General features: G+C 45.9%; 1 protein-coding gene across 4 annotated transcripts in view; it reads left to right on the top strand.

Annotated features, from left to right (window-relative positions):
• Nucleotides 1-23,102, top strand: part of cdin1 (CDAN1 interacting nuclease 1) — a 58,912-nt gene that overhangs the window by 10,967 nt on the left and 24,843 nt on the right. For 3 of the 4 annotated variants that reach the window (XR_006025549.1, XM_042073243.1, XM_042073244.1), the window contains exons 3-11: nt 596-641; nt 1,745-1,809; nt 2,646-2,706; nt 6,723-6,795; nt 15,535-15,614; nt 16,081-16,130; nt 18,667-18,734; nt 20,653-20,718; nt 21,053-21,158. Coding sequence is in view for 3 of the 4 variants with exons in the window: in XM_042073243.1 (XP_041929177.1) it covers nt 596-641; nt 1,745-1,809; nt 2,646-2,706; nt 6,723-6,795; nt 15,535-15,614; nt 16,081-16,130; nt 18,667-18,734; nt 20,653-20,718; nt 21,053-21,158 (615 nt within the window). In the remaining variant the exon portion in view is untranslated. The remainder of the gene's footprint in view (nt 1-595; nt 642-1,744; nt 1,810-2,645; nt 2,707-6,722; nt 6,796-15,534; nt 15,615-16,080; nt 16,131-18,666; nt 18,735-20,652; nt 20,719-21,052; nt 21,159-23,102) is intronic. The other variant, XM_042073245.1, reaches the window with a different exon arrangement.

The raw sequence follows: 23,102 nt of genomic DNA on the forward strand, positions 1-23,102 counted from the left end.
CATATGCCAGTGCTGACAGTGAGGCAAACTTTCTCCACCCCCTCCACCACCCTGAACAGCTCCCCTTCCTCCCCACACAGGAATGAGGCATTCCCCAGCCGAGACTCCCTCACCGCAAACAAAATATATTTCAATATGTTGCCAATGACCAAGGCGTTCCCTAGCTGCTAACAGATTCAAACCCAATCAGACATTAACATGAGCTTGTTCTGTTTTGTCTCGGCCCTGCGTATACTTGGACTTCACGGTGTACAGATCACGGTGGATTTCAATATTTCATGACAAGATGGCGGGACCTTTTTATGCTGCCGTACAAGCTAATAGCGCCACTCTGGCCCTCTGCTGTAGCGCGTAGGGTTAGTGTAATATGGTATTTTCTCATCTCATCTCACACAGCAAAACCTCCCACCTTTCCCCGAGCAGCGTGGCGGGATTCCTTTGTCCGAGGTGTTCATCTGGAACAACTTTGCCACACTTGTTTTCATGTTCTTTTAGATTACAGGGCAGCCGGCCTCGGCTTTGAAGCTCCTCGACGCCTTTGTCTCTGTGCAGTTCTCTCTGGTAATTAACTTTGTCCTTCTTTTATTTGTTGCAGTCACTCGCAGTCCACTCTTCTGAGCATCTTCTCCCTGGAGTACCAGGTTAGAAGTTTTCTTCCTTTGTGAGGCCTGACAGGTGCCTAATTGAATGATGAATGTCCCTTTATTTCTTTGTAATTGAACTGCCAGCTCTCTGATTGGTTTGGAGGATGTACCCCCCTTTCTCCCTTCCTCCACACGCACTCCTCCACCTAACCCCCTCTCCCATACCCCCCCAACCGACCCCCCCCCCCCCCCTTACACACACACACACACACACACACACACACACCAACCCTCACTCCTCCCCCCACCTCTTTCTCCATTCGCTCTTTCACGTCGTGGGCCCGCCCCAGTCTCTGTGGATTGCTGCCAAGCCTTTCCCATCCATCTGTCTAATAACATCTAGCCCCTGCTTATTTGGTGGACCTGTAATAAATTATGCTAAACCATTATTATTCTGACAATAATAATTTCCCGGTGTAGAGCGGCCCGGCGTGCTAAATGTTTGCTGACTCGCACTGTCACTGCTGCTTTGGGCGGCTGACAGCGGACGATGATGAATGAGCACTGCCGGGAGTGGCAGAAGGCTGCAGAGGCAGAAAATGGAGTCATTTATCATCCGGCTGACAGGTGTCAGTCATGTGGTGTGTCTCGGTGGAATTACATTCTCTTTCTCCCTCTGTCTCTTTCTCTCTTTCTTTTTATGTAGTTTTTAAATAAGTTGTTTTTTAAGCAATGCTCTTTCTTTTCCTTCCCCACCCCCTGGACGGGATGGCAATTGAATGCATTTAAAAAAAGAGAGAGAGAAAAAGAAAGGGTTGAAGTGGACGAGGAGGAGGGGCAGTACTCTCTTTTTGAATTGAGAAGGAAATTAATACAAGGTTTGTGAGGGGGGTAGGCGAGCAAGGTTGCTGTGACTCACTTTGACCCTCACCGCAACTTATTGCGATTCAATTACTATGACCCCCTTGCTTATACACAATGGCATACTCAACAGCAGGCCATACTATACCTGGTCTGAAAGAAAGCTTTTTTTCTTTGTTGGGCAGTATAATAGAATTAGCATTTGGGATACAATTTATTTGAAGCAATCTTTTTTGGTATTACTATGTACAAGTTGGAAAAGAACAAAATGGCTAATGTTGACAATGTGGTCCTTTCAGAAAAGGATGAAAAGAACCATATCCAAACACCACGCCCCTGACGTCATTGAAGCCTACTACCAGAGGTAGGTCACGTCCTGCCTTGACTTCCTGGCCCAGTCCACTCACCTGATCATGGCCAAAATGGAGTGGGATTAGGTTGTGAGTGGGTGGGCCCCACTGACAGATATAATCTCTTCCAAACAAATCACTGCTTAGTCCAGACCACCACGCACACGCACACACACACACACACACACACACACACACACACACACACACACACCAACTCACTCACTCACACCCTGCACCTGCTGAGTTCTCACAAGCAACACAGATTTGCTGAAACAGAAAACAAAATGTGCTCTTGGATATTTGCCCTGCTCCAACGTATGGCAGGCTATTATCTGCAATTTCTTTGAGAAATGAGAGAAAAAACAAAACAGACTGACGGCGGCAAAGCCTCTTTGCATATCACAATTAGCCCGCGTGTAGCCTATTAAGACCGTTGTTTAGCGGAATAGAGGCAGATAATGTTCTGGTAATCCACTTAACATAACAACAGAAACCTCCGAGATGATCTGCTCTTGATCTCTGAGAGCTTCTGGGGGGCTTTAGAGGACACGGGTAGGGGCGGGGGGAAGGTGAGGTTGGAGGTAAACAAAACAAAAAACAAAACAAAAAAAATTTTGGTTAATGATCTTGTTGCCTTTTTTTCCGAGAAAGAGAGAGCAAGCGAATCAGACACGTCTGAGGGTTGCCGTTTCAACCACAGCGAGTCTGCCATATGCCATGGAGGCCGAGGCCATCGGGGACCTGAGCATGTCTTGGCTGGCCTGCTCCTCTCCTCTTTTGTTGCTCTCCTCCTCCTTCTCCTCCTCTCTTCCCCTGTTCACTTCTGTCGTTCTGTGTCCTAATGAAGGTACCTGACTGAAGCCAAGAAGCGTCCCTCGTCCCCTGTCCTACTGGAGATGGCTAATGAGGTAATGGTCTGACCTCCCTCTCTCTATCTTCTGGTTTCTCTTTCCCTCCCTCTCTCTATCTTCTGGTTTCTCTTTCCCTCCCTCTCTCTTTGTTTCCGTCTTTCCAATCTTCGTAGCCTCACTCTTATTCTGCTGTCATACACTCTTTATTTTCTTTCTGAAGGGCTCGAGCAAGTCTGCAGCAAATTTTTGAAACAAACATAATTATCCCCAAACACCCCCTCATTTCAAAGTCCTGTGTGGCGTTTAAAATTTTTGCCCTGTCTGTTAGTACTTATGAAAATTGAGCAAATGGTTCCACCCTTATTAACCAATTATTTAATGTAATTAGTCCTCACTCTCTTCAAGGCAGATGTAAAAATACTGTTTGCGTCATTATAATAATTGACGTTCATAAATACAGCAATTAGCAAAAAGGCATGATTGACAAATAAAATCCATTTACGTTATTAAATAATTAACCCAAATCATTTCTATTGTTTATTTTGCAACATCAGGTCTCTGGCTAGAGCCTGATCAGCAAACTCCCTAAAATATGTTTCTATTGCTGGCAATAAAAGTGATATTAACGATCGTAGCATTGTATGTATCAAACACGGCTAAATTGACTAGGAGGGCAAAGTGAAGACAATGGGATTGCCCTGCAGTGGTTCTCCTGAGTGGGCGGTCAGAGGAGGCGGCTGGACCTTGTAGGAGTGGAGCCTGACCGAGTGTTTGTTTAAAAAAATGACTTGACGCTGTGGCCATTAAAGTGTTACACACGGGCAAGCTCCTACATATCACATTAATAAGAAGGAATGGGGCTCTCCCCCCACAGCTAGCAGTGTCTCCTGTGCATTGCAGCCAGTCAGCAAATTAACAATTAACATTGGGTTACACTCAAGGTTTAATGGCTAGTGAAAAGAGGTCTGGTGGGCCTAAGGTGTCTTGCATTTAGTAGGGTGGCTGGCTGGTCTGTGGGTAGCCCCGGGATTGCTTTAAATGCATCGCATAAAGCCACAGACTCACTGTTTACTCAGATAATAATAAAGATAAAGTGGGTTAATACTCAGATCTTTAATCAGATGGCCTTCCCTCCTGGGGCTCGTTGCTCAGGTAAAGATGCTATCCTCAAGTACCCACATACCCACAAGTCGTATTAGTGAATTCATAATCAAGTGACAGGTTTGAGACACAGAATTAAAATATGTCAAACATACCGTATGCAGAAATGCTCAATTAAAAATGTAAACTTGATATGCAATATGTAAAGCCATCTAAGCATCTTAGTGTTAAAGTAAAACAGTAAAATATAGTACAGTAAAAGTGAGCAACAAACAGAATGTTGGTGATAATATGGTTTCTGGTGGTATTTGTTGTGACAGATAAAAGCTCACTATCAGTACAACGTTTTTTTTTTTCTTTTCTTTTTTTTAGTAAATTAACATCAACTCTTGAGATAATGGTACAAGCCATTTAACAGAGTTAAAAGTTATTATAAATAGGCTTCTTAACATTTACGCAAAGCCATGTATGATCCCTCCGACTGCTAATTGATGTAGTCAAAGCCCTTTTATGAGACAGTTTATCTCCAGTAAGTGGTAACTATTAAAATGGAGGAAAACTTCAATAATTTCCTTCCTGTCTTTTGTAGTGTGTGTGTATAAGACAGAGTTTGTGTGTGTATGTGTGTGTGTGATGTGTGTATATGAGCGGACACATGTGTTCCTTCTCTCCCTTTTTATTTCCTGTTTTCAGGATCATGAGGTCTAACATTAGAATTCCAGTTTATACGAAGAGTGTTTTGTCCCTAATAAATCTAACTCCTGGTGGCTGAAATGGTTTTTCTGACGTTGTGCCTGTAAGTGGGAGGCTGTAAGCCTTACTTACAGTTCACGTTCAAGCTCAAGTGGAGGTGTCTGACTTTTGGAGGGGAATAGCCCCATGATTAATATGAAAATTAGCTGGATGCAAGTACCTGAACTAATCAGCTGGTCCATATTCAGACCGGCCCACCTTGGGTAATGCCGCCATTTCTCATGTGTCAGCCTTGATGTGGGTTACTGGAGCTGGTGTGCAATTGTTATCCAGAGATTTCAAATGAGAGGGTGGGGGGAGAGAGGGAGGCAGAGGGTGGGGGGGGGGGGTGGCACTGAAAGGAAGACAATTATAGACAATGAGAGATGCAGAGAGAAAAACATGAGAGAATTTCAGAAAAGGCAAAAAAGCAAGAGTCTCACACTGCGGTAAAGAGATAGACCTGCAGGCTAAAGGAGGCAAGAGAGCTCTCACTTGGAAAAAAGAGAATCCTCCAGGATCCTTAATGAAGACGAATGCCATTGCTGCTGCTCGCCGTAATAATTATAGACATGTTTGGTCTTGCGTGCGGCTGTACTCTCTATGCAGAATTATGGCGATGTTAACAAATAACACCACCGGTAAATCTCTTTGTGCGTAGCGCTGAGTGCTTCTAGCAGCACCCGGAAGGATCACAGGAGAGATAAAACGCTACAATCGAGCCATGAGCCAGCCGAGGATTCACTTTTTAGGCCCCAATTATGCTAACAAGAGGAAACAATGTTTCCCGGCTATAATGACGCCCTGTTTCATTGCAGCAGGGATCTGGCTGAAGCAGGCCGGCCGTGTTTAATATACTAAAGAGGCAGGAGGGGTAATAAGATCTTTTTTTCTCTTTTTGTGCTTCCGCTACGCCTTTGTTCATTTTTTCTCTCCCTGATTCGCAAATTATACACTCTGAATATGTTGTATGTTACACTTCTCATTTGTTTTCCCTTGATGTCCGTGGAGTGCTTCAGTGAATGATATTTCGATAATTAGCCTCTATTGTTCCATCACGGTGAGGTGGGTTATACGCGGTGGAACACGACAGAAGAAGCCGAGAGGTATTGAGGGGTGTTGAGGGGTAGGCCTGCCTCCTTGTCTCTGTCAAGCATCGCCTTTGCAATCAGACGGCGAAATCAGACGCGAGGGCCGCGCCGCACGTCAAACTCAGCCTTGATCTCCTCGCCTGCCCCTCGCAGCTTTTCAAGGTGTTTTAGCTTCAAAGGTGCGCTGCAGTTACAGGTCCTCTGGCTCTCCGTAAGAGAGCCCCCCGAACTCTTCGTATGATGGCAGCTTCAGGCATGACGGTTTCACTATCTTGCAGACCTGTCCTATCTTTGACTGGAGAATGAGTGACCTGTTTTCAAGGTTTCCTCTATAAATCTGGGTAAAATATGACGACTTTTAACACAGATACATTAAATATCATACGTCTTTAATTTAGGTATTTAACATAGTGAGTAATGCAGTGTTTGTGTCTGACTGTTACCGATTCCTGGAAAACCCATTTTATTCCTTGTAAATCAGCCTGGTCTTACCTTCCCTATCTGCTGCTGGCTATGCCTCACTATCAACTGTTTCCACCTGGACCAGGAAGATTTGCCAAAACAACGCAGAAATACTGCTCAAACAAAGCACTTAAAAACATTTAAAAGCACATCATTTAAACATTCGTCTACCAGCCATAGTGAAACATTGAACAAAACAACGGTTTGTCGGTTGCCAATTAATGTGAGCTCCGTTGAAAGTCAGAGTGACATCTGAAACAAGAGAGGATCGTTCCATTGAAGAGGCTCAACTGAAGAGCCGGGGCCCCTTTAACAAATGCAAACGGGATTACAGGAACTGGCTACGGCATTCATGCTGTGTGTAACCACTTCCACATAATGCTCGTAAGAATCGTCTTGAGTGGGCGCGACTTAAAGTGATAATTCCCCCTCTTTTCTCGCTTTGTGGTTGCAGAGTGAAGAAACTGTCAAGAGCACCCCATCCCACCCCTCTTACCCCCTCTCCCCCTCCCTTTGCTATTGGCGGCGTGAGCGAGCCCATCACTGATTGGGGCAGAAGGCTGATGGCTGCCACCTCTCGCCCCCCTTTTCCCCTCTTTGTCTTGTTCCTGTTCTTCTTGTCGTTGTTGTGGTTGTTGTGGTTATTGTACTGCTGTTTAGTCTTTGTCCTCTCCCCTCTGCTCTCAGGTGGACCTGTCGCCCGCCCTGCTGGCTCGCCTCGTGGTGGAGCGCTTCGTACAGGAGCAGGAGGGCACGGCATGTGAGTAGAGTCACCCTCTCCACCACACCCCCTCCTCCTCCTCCTTCTCCCAGTCACCCTGCTGCTACTTCAACCCACACAGCTCTTAATGAGTGCCAGGCCCCCACCACCAGTAGTACCTGGGGCAGATGACTGACAATTAAGCATTGGGCAGACCACCCACCACTTAACTGCTGTTTAGATCAATGCTACTTCAGTTCATCAACGTTATTTATAACCCTCCCCCCCTCTCTGTTTCTCGCTCTTTCTCGTTCTCTCACTCCCTGCCTTTCTCTCTATCACACACATGCTCACTCACACACACTTTCCCCCTCTCTGCTCCTTTGTGTCAGTTGTGCTTACAAAATTCAACTGTGAGAAAAGTTAGGGGGAGCAAACAGTGGCTTTCTGGGAACTCCTTACTGACGCACAGTGAACTATCTACTACTAGCAGTAAAACATGTTTACATAAATATTTTATATAAATACACATTAGCTACTAAATACATGTGATGCACACAAAAATGTCACTAATTTATTTGACTCATGTCTTTTGACAATTATGTGTTTCTGTGCACAATCTTTAGAATGTTAATGGCTGGAAAACATTCATATAACAGGTTTAGGTTTTATATCAGTTGCTATGTGGGGTGCAAAATACAATAGAGTTGTCACTGATTTTTCCTGATGACTAGGAGTCTATTTACCATTGTACGTGCTCTAAGGCCAGGCTTGTAGTTGTAATGATATATGAGTGATATTCAAAGTGACCGTGGAGCAGCTCTGTAATTGTGTACTGTCTAATGCAGTTTGCCTGTGTGAAGTGAAGCCTGATACGCCACGTTCAGCACATCTGATGGGTCTCGACATGTTGACAGAGATAGAAAATCATATATACACCTTTCATCGCTCTCTCATCTGTATGTTGCATGTAAATAACAGCTTTGGTAGTGTACTCGTATGGCAGGAAAGGACATGTCCTCTTGTAGCTCCCTTTGGAAGACAGACAAAAAGAAACATAATTGTTTGTCTGAGCTGCTATTTGTCCTTGTCTCCCCCTGTGGTACCCTTTCTTCATCCTAACCCCATGTCATAGCCTGTAGGTTTTGAGATTCCTTTTTGTAAGCGCTGGACTTGTGTATCTCGTTTCCCTTTCATCCTCAACTCTCTCTCTCTCTCTCTCCCTCTCACACACACACACACACACACACACACACACACACACACACACACACATGTATCAGCCCACTCTCCCAATGCTCGCACACGGCTTCAATATCATTTCAATGGACACATCCTGGCAAGAAAAAGCGTCAGTAGGTGCTTTATGAGTGAATCACATGATGTCAAAACTGTACGCCTTCGATTTAATCAAGAAAGAGATTAAAGTGGATGTGTGTTATTTTCAACTTCACCACAGCACAGCCATTTGTCAACGTCAAGCCTGTGATTGCTTTGGACCCACCGTTATCCAGCGCTTGTCAAAATAGTAGTCCGAGCAGCCTCTGATGCGGGGCTGTGTTCCAGGGAATACTAGGGAGCCTCTGGACTGCTAGTCTGTATTGTGTCTGTCAGGGGAACCCTCTCTGGGAAGCTAGTGCTAACGTAGCCAGGCATCTGTACAGAATTAGCTGTCGTTACCATGCATCATAAATTTGGTTAAATTGTTTTTATTATATTTTTTTGTGTATATGCCTCTCCCATTTAAGCAACTAAATTGTGTTAAATTACATATTTTTTGTCAACCATGTCATTTATCTGAAGACCATATTTTATTTTATTTTTCCATTACATTACAGTCAGTATTTCAACACCAGACAGTATGATGGTGTCCTTGATTTGAATAGCACAATATTTCCAATGTATTGTCCAAGTTCTATTCTATTGTGCAACAGCTGAGCATGCCTCTCATGTTGCTGGATTTCTTTCTCCGTCATCAGACTCGTAGCATTAGGCTCCCCGATGCCGGAAGCTGCTAGCTGGCCATTCAGTCCGAGTGACTTCTATTCTGACACGCTCTCTCCTCCTCCATCTCAACGGTGACCTGCCTGGCCTTTGGCAATGAAATTCTGTGCACATGGTCTCCGCGGTCAAACCATTGAATCTCCCTGTGTGTATATTAGAGTTTTGTAATGTGTTTCCATTATGAAACAATGCAGGGATAATTGTCTTTGCTGGCAATTAGCTAACAGGTTTGTTCAGGGCTATAGGCAAAAACATCCATCATTCCCCTCCCCCAAAACCCTACAACCTCAGTTTGTGAGTGTGTGTGTTGGTCTGTGTGTATTTGTGTGTGTGTATGCATGCCTGACAGACTGCATGGATCAATAGACTTCTATGTAAGGGACATTGCTCCAGACTTGGGGAGTGACTTTAGCCCCAGCCAGCACCATTTTCTTATTCCCCTGTTTTCTCCTTTGCATTAAAGAGACACAGTAAATTGTGCCTGTGGGACTGCAGAATGTACATACAAGCACTGGTGCCAGATCAATATGTAGTTATAAATTGCTTCAGCTCTTTTCCCTGGTTTCAGTGGGCTGATTTTGTGTGTGTGTGTGTGTGCATGCGCCCCCTTACCTCACAGTCACATACACATGCATGTACACACATAAAGTTTAGCAGACTCATTCAATTAAATTAGTATATTTAAAGCAGCCTTATCACATAAAAAAAAAAAATCCAAATATCCATAACTCCCCTATTTGTGATGCAGATGAGGGAAGAAGGGAATATTGATTCAGTTGAATATCATGATGTTTTGAAAAAATAATTTGTTCCGTAAGATGACATTTTATTTAATTTTTGAAACATGTACAGAATATTATTATTTAACGTAGCACAATTTTGTTTCACTATGTGCAGTATTACACATTGGATGCCCTTAATTCTTTTACATATTGTTATTTTTTTATTACTTGATGTTTTAGAAGCTTTCACCTTTCATAAACACAAAAATCTACAAATTTGGCCAGTCTCTCATGCATGTAGATTTTTAGCCAGTACAATGGACAGTGGAACTACAGGGAGAGCATACATTATTAAAGTCAGTTGTCTCCATTTCTCTACCCAGAATAAACTACAAAATGCCTCTAAACATCTCTTTAAGGACAGTGACCATGGCAAATGGTTTTAATTGTTACCTTTCCTAATGGTTGCAAGTGATGGCGACAATTATGTTGTAAGTAGTAGAACTCTAGGTGCCATGTTATTTCCCCTCCTTAGTGTCTGTGGGTGTTTAGGTCCACAGTTCATTGTCAACAGAACAGATGGCAGTCTCCCTCTTTCCTTTCTCTCTCTTTCTTTTTTTCCCTTTTTGTCATCTGTCTTTTTTTCTTCCCTCCCCTCTTCCCTTTGTTGCTCTGCTCCCACTTTTACTTGTGTGATTTTGAGGTAAGGTAGATTTAGCTTTAAGGTTTTTTTTGACAAGGAGCTGGCTATTTGTGTCTTTTCCCATTTTCCCAGGGTTATAGATGAAACTAGATTCCTACCACATGAGTTTGAACACTGTGATTTAAGCCTCTGTAAGATGTATCCTCATCTTCAGAGGGAGTGTCCTTGTCTCTGGGTTTGTGTGTCCATAGCTGTGTCTGTCCCTGTGAAGGTTCTACAAAGGCTTGTACATGCATTTTACTTTTGGCTAAATGTCTTTTTTCTGTTATGATAAATGCCCAATATGATAAATAGATACACTATTTTCTGTCTCATTTGGTGTGTGGAGACATCATAGAAATAAAACTGAATGACTCGAATGGATGTGGTTCTTGGGGGAAACGGAACCCACAAGCTTATTCTCCTGGCCTGAATGATGGTGGGGTTTGGGGCTAGTGGTGGGCTGTTTGGGGTGAAATGGGGAGATTGATATAGTAGAGCCTGTTTATAGCACTATCAGTCCTGCAGCTCGTGTGTACAGCCGGTGATCGGAGGCAGAGTACACAGCCCAGGAAAGGGTGAACGCGGATTTGAGTAATGAGCATAGGGAGCACGTCATTAGCGACAGGGAGCGGGAGAAGGAGTGGAGAAAGGGAGGAGGGCAGAGGAGAGGTGGCATGAGGTAAGCAGGCGAGTGCTACCTCTCGGCTTGACAAGTATACTAATTACGGCTGTCCAGTGGTGGAGCTAAAGTCAGCCGCAGCGCTACCTAATGCTGTGACCCAGCAGAACCTGGCTGCCAGGCCCACACTGCTCACCGCTATCGGAGAATCAAGAGGAAGCAGATCAGTTCTGCCCCACTAACCCTACTGGGACCAGTGCCTCTTTTCCCTTTCCTCTCTCTCTCTCTCTCTCTCTCTCTCTCTCTCTCTCTCTCTCTCTCTCTCTCTCTCTCTTGCTCTCTCTCTCTCTCTCTCTCTCCTCTCTCTCTTTCTTTCTCACTCGCTCGCTCTCTCTCTCTCCTCTCTCTCTCTCCTCTCTCTCTCTCTCTCTCTCTCTCCTCTCTCTCTCTCTCTCCTCTCTCTCTTTCTTTCTCACTCACTCGCTCTCTCTCTTTCTCTTGCTTTCTTTCCCCCTCTATTTTTCAGGCATGCATTTTTCAATTCTTCCCATTCCTCTCTTTTCCTAGTATTCCCTTTTCTCCTCACTCTGTATTGCTAATTTCTAAGTTTTTCTCATTCCTTGTTTTTCACCTCTCTCTCTCTCTCTCTCTCTCTTTTATCTCAGTTCCTTTTCTTTTTTCTGCTAAAGTGCATCTCCAGCTAGCACCACCACCCCACTAGCGTGTACAGGACAGAGAAAGAACAGCAGCCTATTTCTCCTTCTCCCTCTCTCTTTCTTTATCTCTCTCTCTCTCTCTCTCCTTCTCATTCTGTCTCTCCCTCTCTTTCCCTCCCTCTCTTTCTCTCTTGCTCTGTACAGGAGGATAGATTAAAAAAAAGTAAATTGGAAAATCAAATGAGGGGCTTTAGGCAGCTGCAGAGATTTGCGGAGCTGTCCGCCAGCGTGGAGCGGGGCCATCCATCACGTCCCACAAGTAGTCAATTCCTCTAGTATCTGTAAATGTTTTTAGATATTAGCCAATTTATATGCTCCGAGATTCATCATGGAAAATCAGCTTTAGCGGCGCGCATTATCAGGTCCCGTCTCTCCTCCGCGCCATGAAGTTTGATGTACGACGCCCCTTCGCAGCTCAATGGCTTGTGCACAGGAACAAGAGGGAGTGAGGATGGGGGGAGTGGGGGGTGTCTAAGGGAGAGAGGGGGGGGTAAAAGTGGGTTTTTTAATTAATAAACAAACTTGCCGAGGAGCTCATCAGTGTCAAGGCCAATAACGAGCATCATTCGTTATTGTTTATCATGGTCCTCCCTCAACAAATGTTGCCTTCTAATGAGCTTTCTCTCCATTTTTCTGATTTAGATAATGACTTTTTCACCCTAGTGGAAAAGGAGGTGAGGAGAGGGGAAAAAAGACACACACATACACACACACACACACACATACAAAAATACAAAAAAGCATAGAAAACGACTTCAAGAGAAAAGAAATAAGGCGAGGCAGCATTTGTATGTTTTCCACCATTCATCATTTTATTAGAGCGTGGTCTGAGACTTGCGCCGGTGATGAAGGCGGGGTTTTATTTATTTCTTTATTGCTTTTCTGTTTGGCAAACAGCACTTTAAGTGTTGCTGTCTCTGTCCCTGGAGAAGCTTGGGCCCCTTTTCCCTTCCCCTTCGCTCTGTCTTCCTATGCACTCTTCTGCAGGGGGGATACCTCCATCACAATTTATGCCGACGCGGGACAATTACAATAAATTTGCCGAATCTTTACAGTTTGCTGTTGTGTGTTATGTGCCGCTGCAGGGCTTTGTGCGTAGGTGTAATATGTACGGAAGGGATAGCAAGGGAGGGTGAGGGTGGGTGATGTGTGCTGTGGCGAGTGTGTGTGCGTGTTTGTCTGTAGGGGACGGTAATTTGTGCATGTGTGAGTGTGAGTGCAATCTGTGTGAATCTTCTGTGTGTGAAAGGGTGGTGGCGTGTGTGCGGAGAGACTTGTGTGTGTGTGTGTGTGCCTGACTATTCTGCGTATGTGTGTATTGTATGTGTGAACATTAATGTGTGTCAATATGTGTATGTTGATTAATGCAGGTTGGTGTGTCGTGGTAGTGAGAGTGTGTGTGTGTGTTTACAGTGCAAGTGTATATATGAGTTGATGTGTTTGTATAGCCTTTTGTGTGTGCGTGCGTGTGTGTCTGTCTGTGTGTGTGTGTGTATACGTGTGTTTGCGAGGCGGGGGTGTCTTTAATAAATGCATGCTGATGTCGGAGGCGTCAGCCATGCGCGGATGTTGGGCCCTGTTGTTATTTACTGCGGCGTTTGTGCGCGACGGCAGCAACAGCCATGGAGGCTTCAGGCTCGGGCGAATCCCAGCCTGCAAATGGCATTACGGCGTGTGATGAATGGGCATTAGGGTAAACTCATTTTAAAAGCCGCCTGATTTACGAGCCGCCTGCCTTCCATTTTCAGCAGGTCAGCGCGCGGCTGAAACCCCACAATGTCAGTTCCAAGGTCGGCCCTTTTACGATGATTTTTAACCCCATCCTTCAAAAAAGCAGGTTGGTGCCGAGGTGGTGGTGGCGAGTTTGAGGAAGAACCTCCTCATCCCTTATCATGTCCTATCGGAGAACCACCACATCAGCAACACACACACACACACACACACACACACACACACACACACACACACACACACACACAGACACACAGACACACAGACAGACAAGTGGAGGGGAAAGATGGAACACAATCTGACCCCAGCCTTCAAGCGTATGTGGTGGGTTTGAACCACCAAGATGTGATGGTGGTCAACCTCCAATTATGAGTGCTAGTAAGACAAGAGCTTTAATGGCTGCTGCTTGCCTTCAGGGAGGTTTATTACACGCCACTGTTTTGCAGGAGCAGCGTCAAATCTATAAAAGTACCATTAGGTGAAAAAATCAATCAAAATGCCATTAAAGTGGAATAAGTTGCCAATATTGCTGATGTGGTTGCGGGTCCTTTGATTTTCCTTCAGATTATTAGGCACAGTCGAGTAGTGACTTTGTTAAGGGAAACGAGTGTTGGGGAGTAATATGTCTCCTGGCTTCATAAAGTTTGCTGCCTCATATTCCAACCCCCCACCACCAGCACCCCCCCCACCCCCCCCCCCCCCCCCCCTCTTTATTGATTATCCATTATCATTTGTCATGAGGTGTCCTAACTCAAGGGGAAAATATAACCCTGCTTGCCTTCATTGGCCAGCCGGCGCAGGGGCACACACACCGTATGGATCCGTGTGTGAAGGCACCAATCCGGGAGAAAAATGAGTGGCGAAAATAAAGCGTCCGGGCCCTGCCGCTTCCTCCCTGCTCCTCTCTCTCTCTCCCCCCCTCTCTCTCTCTCTCCTCTCAGAGCCCCAGAGGAGGAGTGCTGACTGAGCTTTGTTCTCTCTCTCTGCCCTCTTTTTCCCCCTCCTCTTCTCCTCATCTCCTTTTTCTCTCTCTCTCTCTCTCTCTCTCTCTCTCTTGCTAGCTCCCTTTCTTTCTCTGACTCTCTTTAACACCAGGAAGAATAGACCTGGGATCACAGTAGCATATTTGTTATTCCTCTTCCAGGGGTTTGATATGAGATGCGAGGAGCAGCACCTTGGAGAGATAAAGCGAGGGAGGGAGGGAGGGAGAGAGTGTGAGGTGTGTAGGGAGGGGCAGATCATTTTTATGTGTTTTAGCATGGTGATGGTATTGTAACGAGGCTTTATAGCCAATAGAGGCTTATACGGGAGGAGAACCACAGAAGCAGGTCTTGTAAAAATAGCCAAACTGTAGGTTGATGCTATTTCATTGGGCATGGCTCATATTAACAGGCCCTAATTAGTCCTGTCTCCTGGTTGAACTCCTTTTGGCTTGCAGACGGATGATTTCCCTCTCTCTCTCTCTCTCTCTCTCTCTCTCTCTCTCTCTCTCTCTCTCTCTTTTACTCTCTCTCACTCTCGCTCTCTCTTCGTCTCTATATTCAAATTCAAAAGAAGCTTTATTAGCATGACCATAATGTTGTACTCTATTGCCAAAGCATTTGGGTTGGGTTGCACACTGTATATGCCAGGTGCATCAGATTCATGAAAAGGGAAGGGGAGGAGGAGGCATTCCACTCTGTAACTCTCACCCCATGGATAGAAACATTCCTGAAATTGTCAGCCTGAACAGCAGCTCTGTCATGGCCATATGTATATATCATTAAAACGGTGTTTCTCAACCATTTCGTCACACAATGATACAATCCATTTAATCCGAATCTGTTAAAAATGATTTAGGGATTTTTTTTTCTCTCTCTCTCTGACTCCTTGGGCTCTTCAGTAATGGAGAATCAATCCGGCTGGCTTGTGCCCTGATTTATGCTGTTAGCGGTGCTGGAATGGGATGAAACATGCAAAATATTCATCCTTCATAACATAGATAAACTGCACAGGGCGCTAGCTCCGGAGAGGGAAACATTTATCTAGGGAAGATCTCAATAGGCTCCGAGCACTTGCGCAATTGAGCGCAGGAGACAGACGACGCTCCTCAGCATATTTGATGTTAAATATGTCATTTGAGTCAGCTTCGCCACGGATGACACTGAATCTACCTCCTCACCCAATTTAGCATCAGAAAAAGGGGGGGGGGGGGGCAATGATAACACATGGACACACACGCACACACAGTACAGGGACATAGACCTGGGAAAGGTATATATTTAGATGTTTATATGGTACATGTCTGCTCATTACTTGTTTTCCTCCTTTTGTTCTCCACAGTTTCGAAGCAAGTCCTGAACAACATGCTGAGAGAGCCATCTTTGATCCCAGATCTCCCTTTAGCTAATCATGTGGCTCAGGTAAGGTGTAAACAACCCCACTGCTTGTCAGAACTCAAACAATTCTACAGTCCCATATTTTTTCACTTATTGTAGAGGTCAAGAAAATGTAATTCAAAGTCTTTGTTTTTGGCTTTTGCCTTGAATTGTTTTTGAAGGCAGTAGATTGTGAGATTGACCTTCCCTTATGTCCCAGCTGTAAATAACAGCCATGTTGCCAGTAAATGTTCAGTACGCAGCCCTCACAGAGCAGGAAAGAAGAGTGTTGATAGACCTCAGGATCTTGTGCTAATAAAGTCACGTGACCAGCGCCAGCGTTAGCCGCCCATGAAGCCGAGCCGTCGTTTCGAGTGTATTCTCTCCTTGCCGTTGCTGTTTAATGGCACACACACACACACACACACACACACACACACACACACATACACATACACATCCCACCCCCCAGCCCTGCTGCGCCGTAATATTTCTTCCGCCTCTTTTTCAGTGCACAATAAATGACTGCTGTTATGGACCGCTGGTTGACTGCATCAAACAGTATCCTTTCCCATAAAATTTTAAGCCCCAAATTGACGAGGAGCCGTCGGAGGGGGGATGAGATGTGTCGAGCCTCACCTGACATAAAAGTTCTGCTTGAGAGGGGAAGGTGTTTTCATCCTGTCTGCGCCTCAGCGTTCCCCATCACTGGGAGAGGATGGGGGTGGGGGGGGGTGTCTGCATACATGTGTGTGTGTGTGTGTGTTTGGCAGAAGGGAGGGTAGTAAGCAGAGGAGGGGAGGGAGGAGGAGGCCTGATCTATATGCGTCTGTCAACTCCTGTGCGCTGCAGCGGGGCCCCGACGTAAGTGTAGCGCGGCGAGGCGAGCATCCATGGCGGCTCCCATCCCCAAAGCCTCCTCTATTACGCCGCCGCCGCCACGTTTTATTTCCTCCTCTCCAGGAGGCTGAGCCCCCCCCCCCCCCCCCCATCCCCTCCTCCGGCTCTACACCCCCCTGCCCCCACCCCTCACAACCACGTCAGAAGCCTAGAGCACGCGGCAGCCCCCTTAGAAAGCCAGACGGAGCGCCGGCACGTAACCGCAGCCCCAGCGCGCGGCTGTCAGCGGTGAGGAGTCGGCGCTCTGACGGGCGGCGGCGGCTGCGGACGGGCTCCAGTGCAGCGGCGCACTCCCAACGCCGAGTGAGTGGGAGAAGAAAAGAGCTCCTCCTCCACCTCCTCTGGTGTTTGGGATGTGCTGTATGCTGTGAATGCCACAGATCAGACTCTGGCCTTATGAGTTTGTGTGTGTGTGTGTGTGTGTGTGTGTGTGTGTGTGAGTGTGGGTGTGTGTGTGTGTGTGTGTTTGTGTTTGTTTGTGTTTGTGGTTCCATGACTGCAAAGGAGATGCAGTGAAGAATAAGAATGATCAGCACCTTGGAGAGTTCTTGGCATGTCAGTGAGATGGTGAGCTATAGGAGGGGTTGTTTGTGAGCTCCCCACCCCCCCTGTCTTTACCCTAGTCCCCACTCACACATACACAATACACTCACTTCCTCAACACATTCTTCCTCACTGCTGTCTCTGACTCTGTCTTTCTCTCTGTCTGGCTGTATCTTTTTCTGTCTCAGTCCAACTGATGAAGCTCGACCCTTTCTCTTTCATTGTATCTTCTCTCGCGGATGACCTTTTATATCCCCTTTCACTTCTCTCAGCTTCTGTGCCTCACTTACTCACTGATGCACACACACACACACACACACACACACACACACACACACACACACACACACACATATAGACAAACCACCCCCCTCTTCATGCACTCCCCTTCAAAACAGAGCAATGGGCCATTGGCAGTCATCAGAGAGCAAGAGATGGGCAGTCATGGCCTGTCAAAACCAGGTCATCACTGGCTACCCCAAGCCAGTGGACTTGAGTGAGTTTGTGTGTGTGTGTGTGTGTGTGTATCCGTGCATGCGTCTGTCTGTCTCTGTGTAAAGGAGGGACGTCTACAAGCTGTTTAGGAGGCGGCAGCTGGGGACCACACTGGGGCCCCTGTGTTCATGGCCAGTCAACCCTGTCCCACCCCGCCCTCCGTCCTCATTCCCCCTCCTTGGCTCCTGTCACACTCGCCGCGCCCCGTGTCCTGGCGCATTCAGCGTCTCCGGCCCGCACTTCATAAACCCGCCCCACTGCTGTGGGCAGGGAGAAAACCCTGTGTGTCTGAGGCACATGCATTAATTGCTGTTTAAATGGTCTGTGGCTGCTTGCTTGTTTAACCTGCAGTATGGAGCTTACAAGTAGTACTGCCTTCAGATTTGTCACTGCACTCTATATAGGCATTTTATGTGAGACCAGATGTCAGCATCTCAACATCTCAACATTTGGGAGCTGAAATGAGTGAAATATGCTATATTGATGCTTTCTAAGTAGTCAAGTCATATATTTCTATTTTTAATGGGATCCTGTATTTGTGGCCTAGGTAAACCTTGTGCATTACATTGAACCAACATTGTTCTATATGTTCATATTTACTATATGTTATGTGAATTATAGTAAATATGAATGTGTTGAACTACATATACTTAACAATAGTGGTATGGTTGTAATGAGGGTTGAGGAGTAAACCAGTCTGGTTGTTTGGGCCAGAAGCTAATGTGGGCACTTTGATGGGGGAAACTTCCAAGCTCTTACCCTGATATGAGAGAGGTAAAACAGAATGACAGGAACTCTCCAACTTTCTTATTCCCACCCCTCTTAAATGCATCAAAATACACAAACAATCTTGCACTCCCTAGGCGTTGCCACAGCAACTCTTCTTAGCAGTCTTATTGTTTCCATAGCAACATTGTGCAAAGGTAGATGTCCTGTTTTAAATCGTTGAATCCCATCTGAAAGATATCGAAGATAAGCAAATGTTCCCAGTATGTTTTAAAATCTATTTTGTGTTTAATGGTGGACATTGATTTGGAAATAAACGAAGGAAACTCACATCAGGTACACGTCATTGGCTTTGCACGATCACGCTGTCGTCTTGTCCCATGTGTGTTAATGTCACCGGTCATGTGACCCTCTTTAACCACCCACCCCTCAGTGCCATTGGACAGGAGCACGAGGTTCTGCTCCGAGACAAACTGAGCGAGAAGAACCTGTCCTTTTTAGGTAAGCCCACCCACAGCCTGTCTTAAATCAGTACTTTTCTCTCCGTCTCCATTTTAACCCTGGTGGTATGTGGCAGGCAAGTGCTCAGGCACCCTGTTGCGATTGATCCTACGCATGTTATCTTTTATTGATTTGCAAACAAAGAAGCACTGCGTTATCTAATACCCCATATGTTTAATTTATGCAGCTGCCTGCAATTAATATTTCATGGAGGGCTTAAAAAGTAGCAGCTAAACACATAAGAGACAGTCATCCAGGAATGGACTGAGGCTAAGGAAAATAATCACAAACTGTAGAGATTAAAATTCTGAAGTATGGAGTAGTTATGAAATATGTTTGAAGATTTTTTTCCTTGGAATTCTACAATTCTAATTTTGCCTAATTGTTACTGCAATTGATACATGTCTGCTGACAGCAGCAAATAAATGAATCATGTAAATCTATATATCATTTAAATTAACTAGTTTTAGGTAGCATGTATTTCTCCTAGTAAGTTAAATCTGTTTTTCATAGATTGTTGAAAAGGCAAATTGATCAAACAGATCATTGAGCTCTTTAGCTAGTATTTCCAACCAAACAGAATGGCACATTAATGGCTGTTGCAATTAACACTCTATGACGTTACTAAATGTTTGCTTAGTGACTTATAAACAGTCTGTGCTTTGTTATTTAACCGTCTCTTCAGTTCTCTGTGTAAGATGCCCCCTCTTTTGTGTGTTATTGTGTTTCCTTTTATTTATTTATTTTGAACACATCATCTTGTCCAGATACACTAGGTCAAGGTGGCGAGTGACCAGGTGTGAAATTGTTCACGGGGAAATTCCCTTTCCTACGCCCCACCACACCTCCCCTCCCCTCGCGTCAGATAAAGAACAAGGCGAGCGTGGAAAGGAGTGGAGGGGAAGGGATCATTCTTTGTGTCATTAAGAAGATATCATTTATTTGGCCCCACAGTGCTGACCTTACTAGAGGGGGGCGGTGGGGCAGCGATGTTCTAAAACTGTCAGAGTTTGGGGCAGGCGGGGGCCGGTGGGTCCGGGCAGTGGCAGCGGCGGTTGCAGCTCTGGCGATGGTCCGGCTGATAAATGGATGGGAAATAAGCTCCCCAACAGTGGGGACGGGCCATTAATTTTAATCAAAGGTGATGTAAAAAGACGATCGGCGCCGCATGACAATGTCAACAGCCCGGGAGGTGTGAGGCGAGAGAGCGCACAGCCCCAGACCCCCTCGTCTGCCACAGACCTTCGCCTCTGCCACCACAACCCCCCGCTTCACCCCCAACCCTCCACGCCACCACCACCAAAGCCCCTCATGCCCCATTAGTCGAGCTTGGCTGAAGACAGAGCGACGAGCCCCCGGAATTGAATGACCTGGTCAGCCTGAGATTTAATGGAGAAATCAGGTGTTCCGAGGATAATGGCCAAACCACGCCAGGAGTCAAGGACAATGGCTGGGCCTGGCGCGAGCAGGGGTCACGCTTACGGCTGCCGTAATGCTGCCTCCCCTGCCGTGGCCGCCTGCAACCCGCCCCCTCCACCCCACCCCCACATCATTCTTTATGGACTCCGCTGGCTGCAGTCACAGCCGCCGGACTTTATGAAGTTTTTTTGCTGTAGCAGCAAGCAGTGAAACAAGCCAGACTGAGCAACAATGGGCTTCTTTAACCTTTACCAGCCAGAACATCCATGTCTGCACAGTGCTGCTTCTCGATGTCCACTCCCAAGTGTCCCTTACAGCTCCTGAAATGTCTACCCAGAAACCCTTCTCTTGCATTCCAGATGAACAGACACAGGGACTACACTTTGTTAACATGTCTCATGTCCTCATTAGGCTCCTCATGTCTGTCATGCTCTGTCCCCGGTAGATTTTCTTTTGGAAGCTTGTGTGACGTTGTGTTGTGTTTGTAAAATTCTTTCAGATGAAAACCAGCTACGGGCCAAAGGCTACGACAAGACGCCTGACATTATTCTAGAGGTGCCAATAGGTGGGTATTGCCATGTCCTTTATCACTTTATAGTTGCTTTTGGACTTGTAAGGTCAGCCATGTATGACTGCCAGTAACCCTAAAAAGAGGCCATGGCTGGCTCCCCTATTATAAAACACAACCGACTGACACAGTTGCTAGGTCAGGTGGATGAGTGTGTGTGTGGGCTTTTTTTTGCTCATGGCACCCACACTAACTTTGTTAGCTTTGAGGAAGGCATGGACCCATCTCAAAAGGCCACGCCATAGCAGATCCGCTGCCCAGTGCTGATGCCCAGTGTTTTCCGTCTGACCATGTGCCTCACGCATCTCTCGTCCTCCCTCTCCCCTAACAGCTGTGGAGGGACACATGGTCCACTGGATCGAGAGCAAAGCCTCATTTGGAGATGACCACAGTCACCGCACCTACCTGAACGAGCAGTTCTGGAGCTACTGGAACAGGTACTCATACTCCGGCCTCATTGGTTGTTTTGTCCTTCCTGTTCCTTGGAATTATGACAGTGCAGTTTTGGTTGCATGCGTGTCTGTTTTTTACTGTTGGGCTTTATGTGTTCATTCTGGAACACACCAATGCTACGCGTCAGTCACTCCCAAGTATCCTTGCTCTTCAAAAACACAGCTGTGAAAATCAAGTTATGAGCCATCTTTATGCGTCGCTATTTCACTCTTTAATGGTCCTGTTGAATGACAAAATTGACGTGCAAAAAAGCTGAGAAGTAGATCACCCACCAGTGAAGTAGCTCACACATGTGAAGTAGCTGCCCACCTCCACTGGTCTGTGATGCTTCTGGTCCTGGGGTGACTTGGGGACCGGCTTGTCAGTTAGAATGTTTCCAGAGTGGTGGGATTGTTTGGGAAGGGGCAGTGGCTGATTAAGTCCATACGTCTGTTGTCAGAGATGGGGGTAAGCCTGCAGGTTCCTGGCAAAGAGAAGTGATGCTTCTACAGACAGCACAGGGATAATGGCACACTGTCCTCACAAACACAAAGCCACATCTACACTTCTTGTCTTTACAAGTTGACTGTGTTTACATTTATACTAGTGTGTTCTGAGGGAAATAAAGTGTGCTTTTGGTTTTTGACATACCTTTGATGGTCTACTACAAGATGAAGCCCCTCCATTATAGTGCCCGTATGCATTGCTCTGAGAGGTGTTCCATATGAAACTACAGTATGAGTCTTGTCACTGCATGTTAATTAAAGCCTTACCAAGTCTCGCAAGAGGGGACTCATGACAATCAATGGTGATAGTATTTGTGTCGTAAATCCTGGACGTACTTGTGTTTCCTGGGTTAGTACCCTTTGAGTTTGGGTTTAGAGCGTCTTCACTTCAATCTTAGAGGAGCCTCCCGAGCTCACTCACCATGGAGCTGGTTACCACTCTGCTGACTTAACCTTACAGGTTTAGTAACCAAGTATGAGAGAGTGTGTGTGTGTGAGAGAGGGAGAGAGAGAAAGAGAGAGTGTGTATATGTGAGTGTGTCTGGGGTGGGGGGTTGCTTATACACGGCCCTCGTGCGTGGAGCTGAAAGGTCACCCTCAGCAGCCCCCTCTCTGCTCTGACGGCCGGCTGACACACTGTGACATGCTGCTGGAGCGCTGGAGGGCTCTGACCTCAGTGCGGCGTCCAGCGAGACCTGTGCAGCGGCGAGCTCGCCCACTCTGCGGAACGACCTCAGCACAGAGTAGCACACCGCTGCTTAGTACTACCCACCTGCTGAGTAGGTTTTTTTTAGAGCACACACATGTATTGTATACCTCCTTAGGAGATATGTTCAGCATGATGAACCTTTCCTTCCAATTGCCTTGTTCTGAAATCTTGGATTAGTTTGCTTCAGGATCAAGGTATGGTTGTGTGGATTTTTGGGCAAGGATTTTATGTATACCGTATTTATGTTAACAAATCATGTGTTTTTATTATTATTATTATTATTTATTTAACCCACTATAATTAATAATATCAGTCTTTTAAGGGCATCAGTATTATCAGTGAATTTCACGGGTTGACATATTTGTGTTCCTTAGTTGTGTTTAGAAATCTGTTGCCAGTGACTGAGTAGATCTCAGGGACAGTGAAGTGCCAGTTCATAGACAAAAGACCCTACTGATTAGCTTCACAGATGCCACTTAACGGAACATCTGTGACCGAGAGAAGATGATTCACGAAGTACTGAGCAATGAGACGAAATATAACTGCCCATAGATGCCAAGGTCATAATCAACTATGTGTTTTATTTTCTCAGTGCTGTGCTGTTTTATTTGGAAATCGCATGTGTTCAGCCCTCTGGTTCTGCTGTCTGACACTTTGAGTGGAGGGGGAATCTCTGGAAGTCGGAAATCACTGGAGTGTGATCTGCACTTTTTTTGAAGTGGGGCCTCATTAAA

The sequence above is a fragment of the Alosa sapidissima genome, chromosome 19 (genome assembly GCF_018492685.1).
Source record: "Alosa sapidissima isolate fAloSap1 chromosome 19, fAloSap1.pri, whole genome shotgun sequence".
Lineage (NCBI taxonomy): Eukaryota > Metazoa > Chordata > Actinopteri > Clupeiformes > Clupeidae > Alosa > Alosa sapidissima.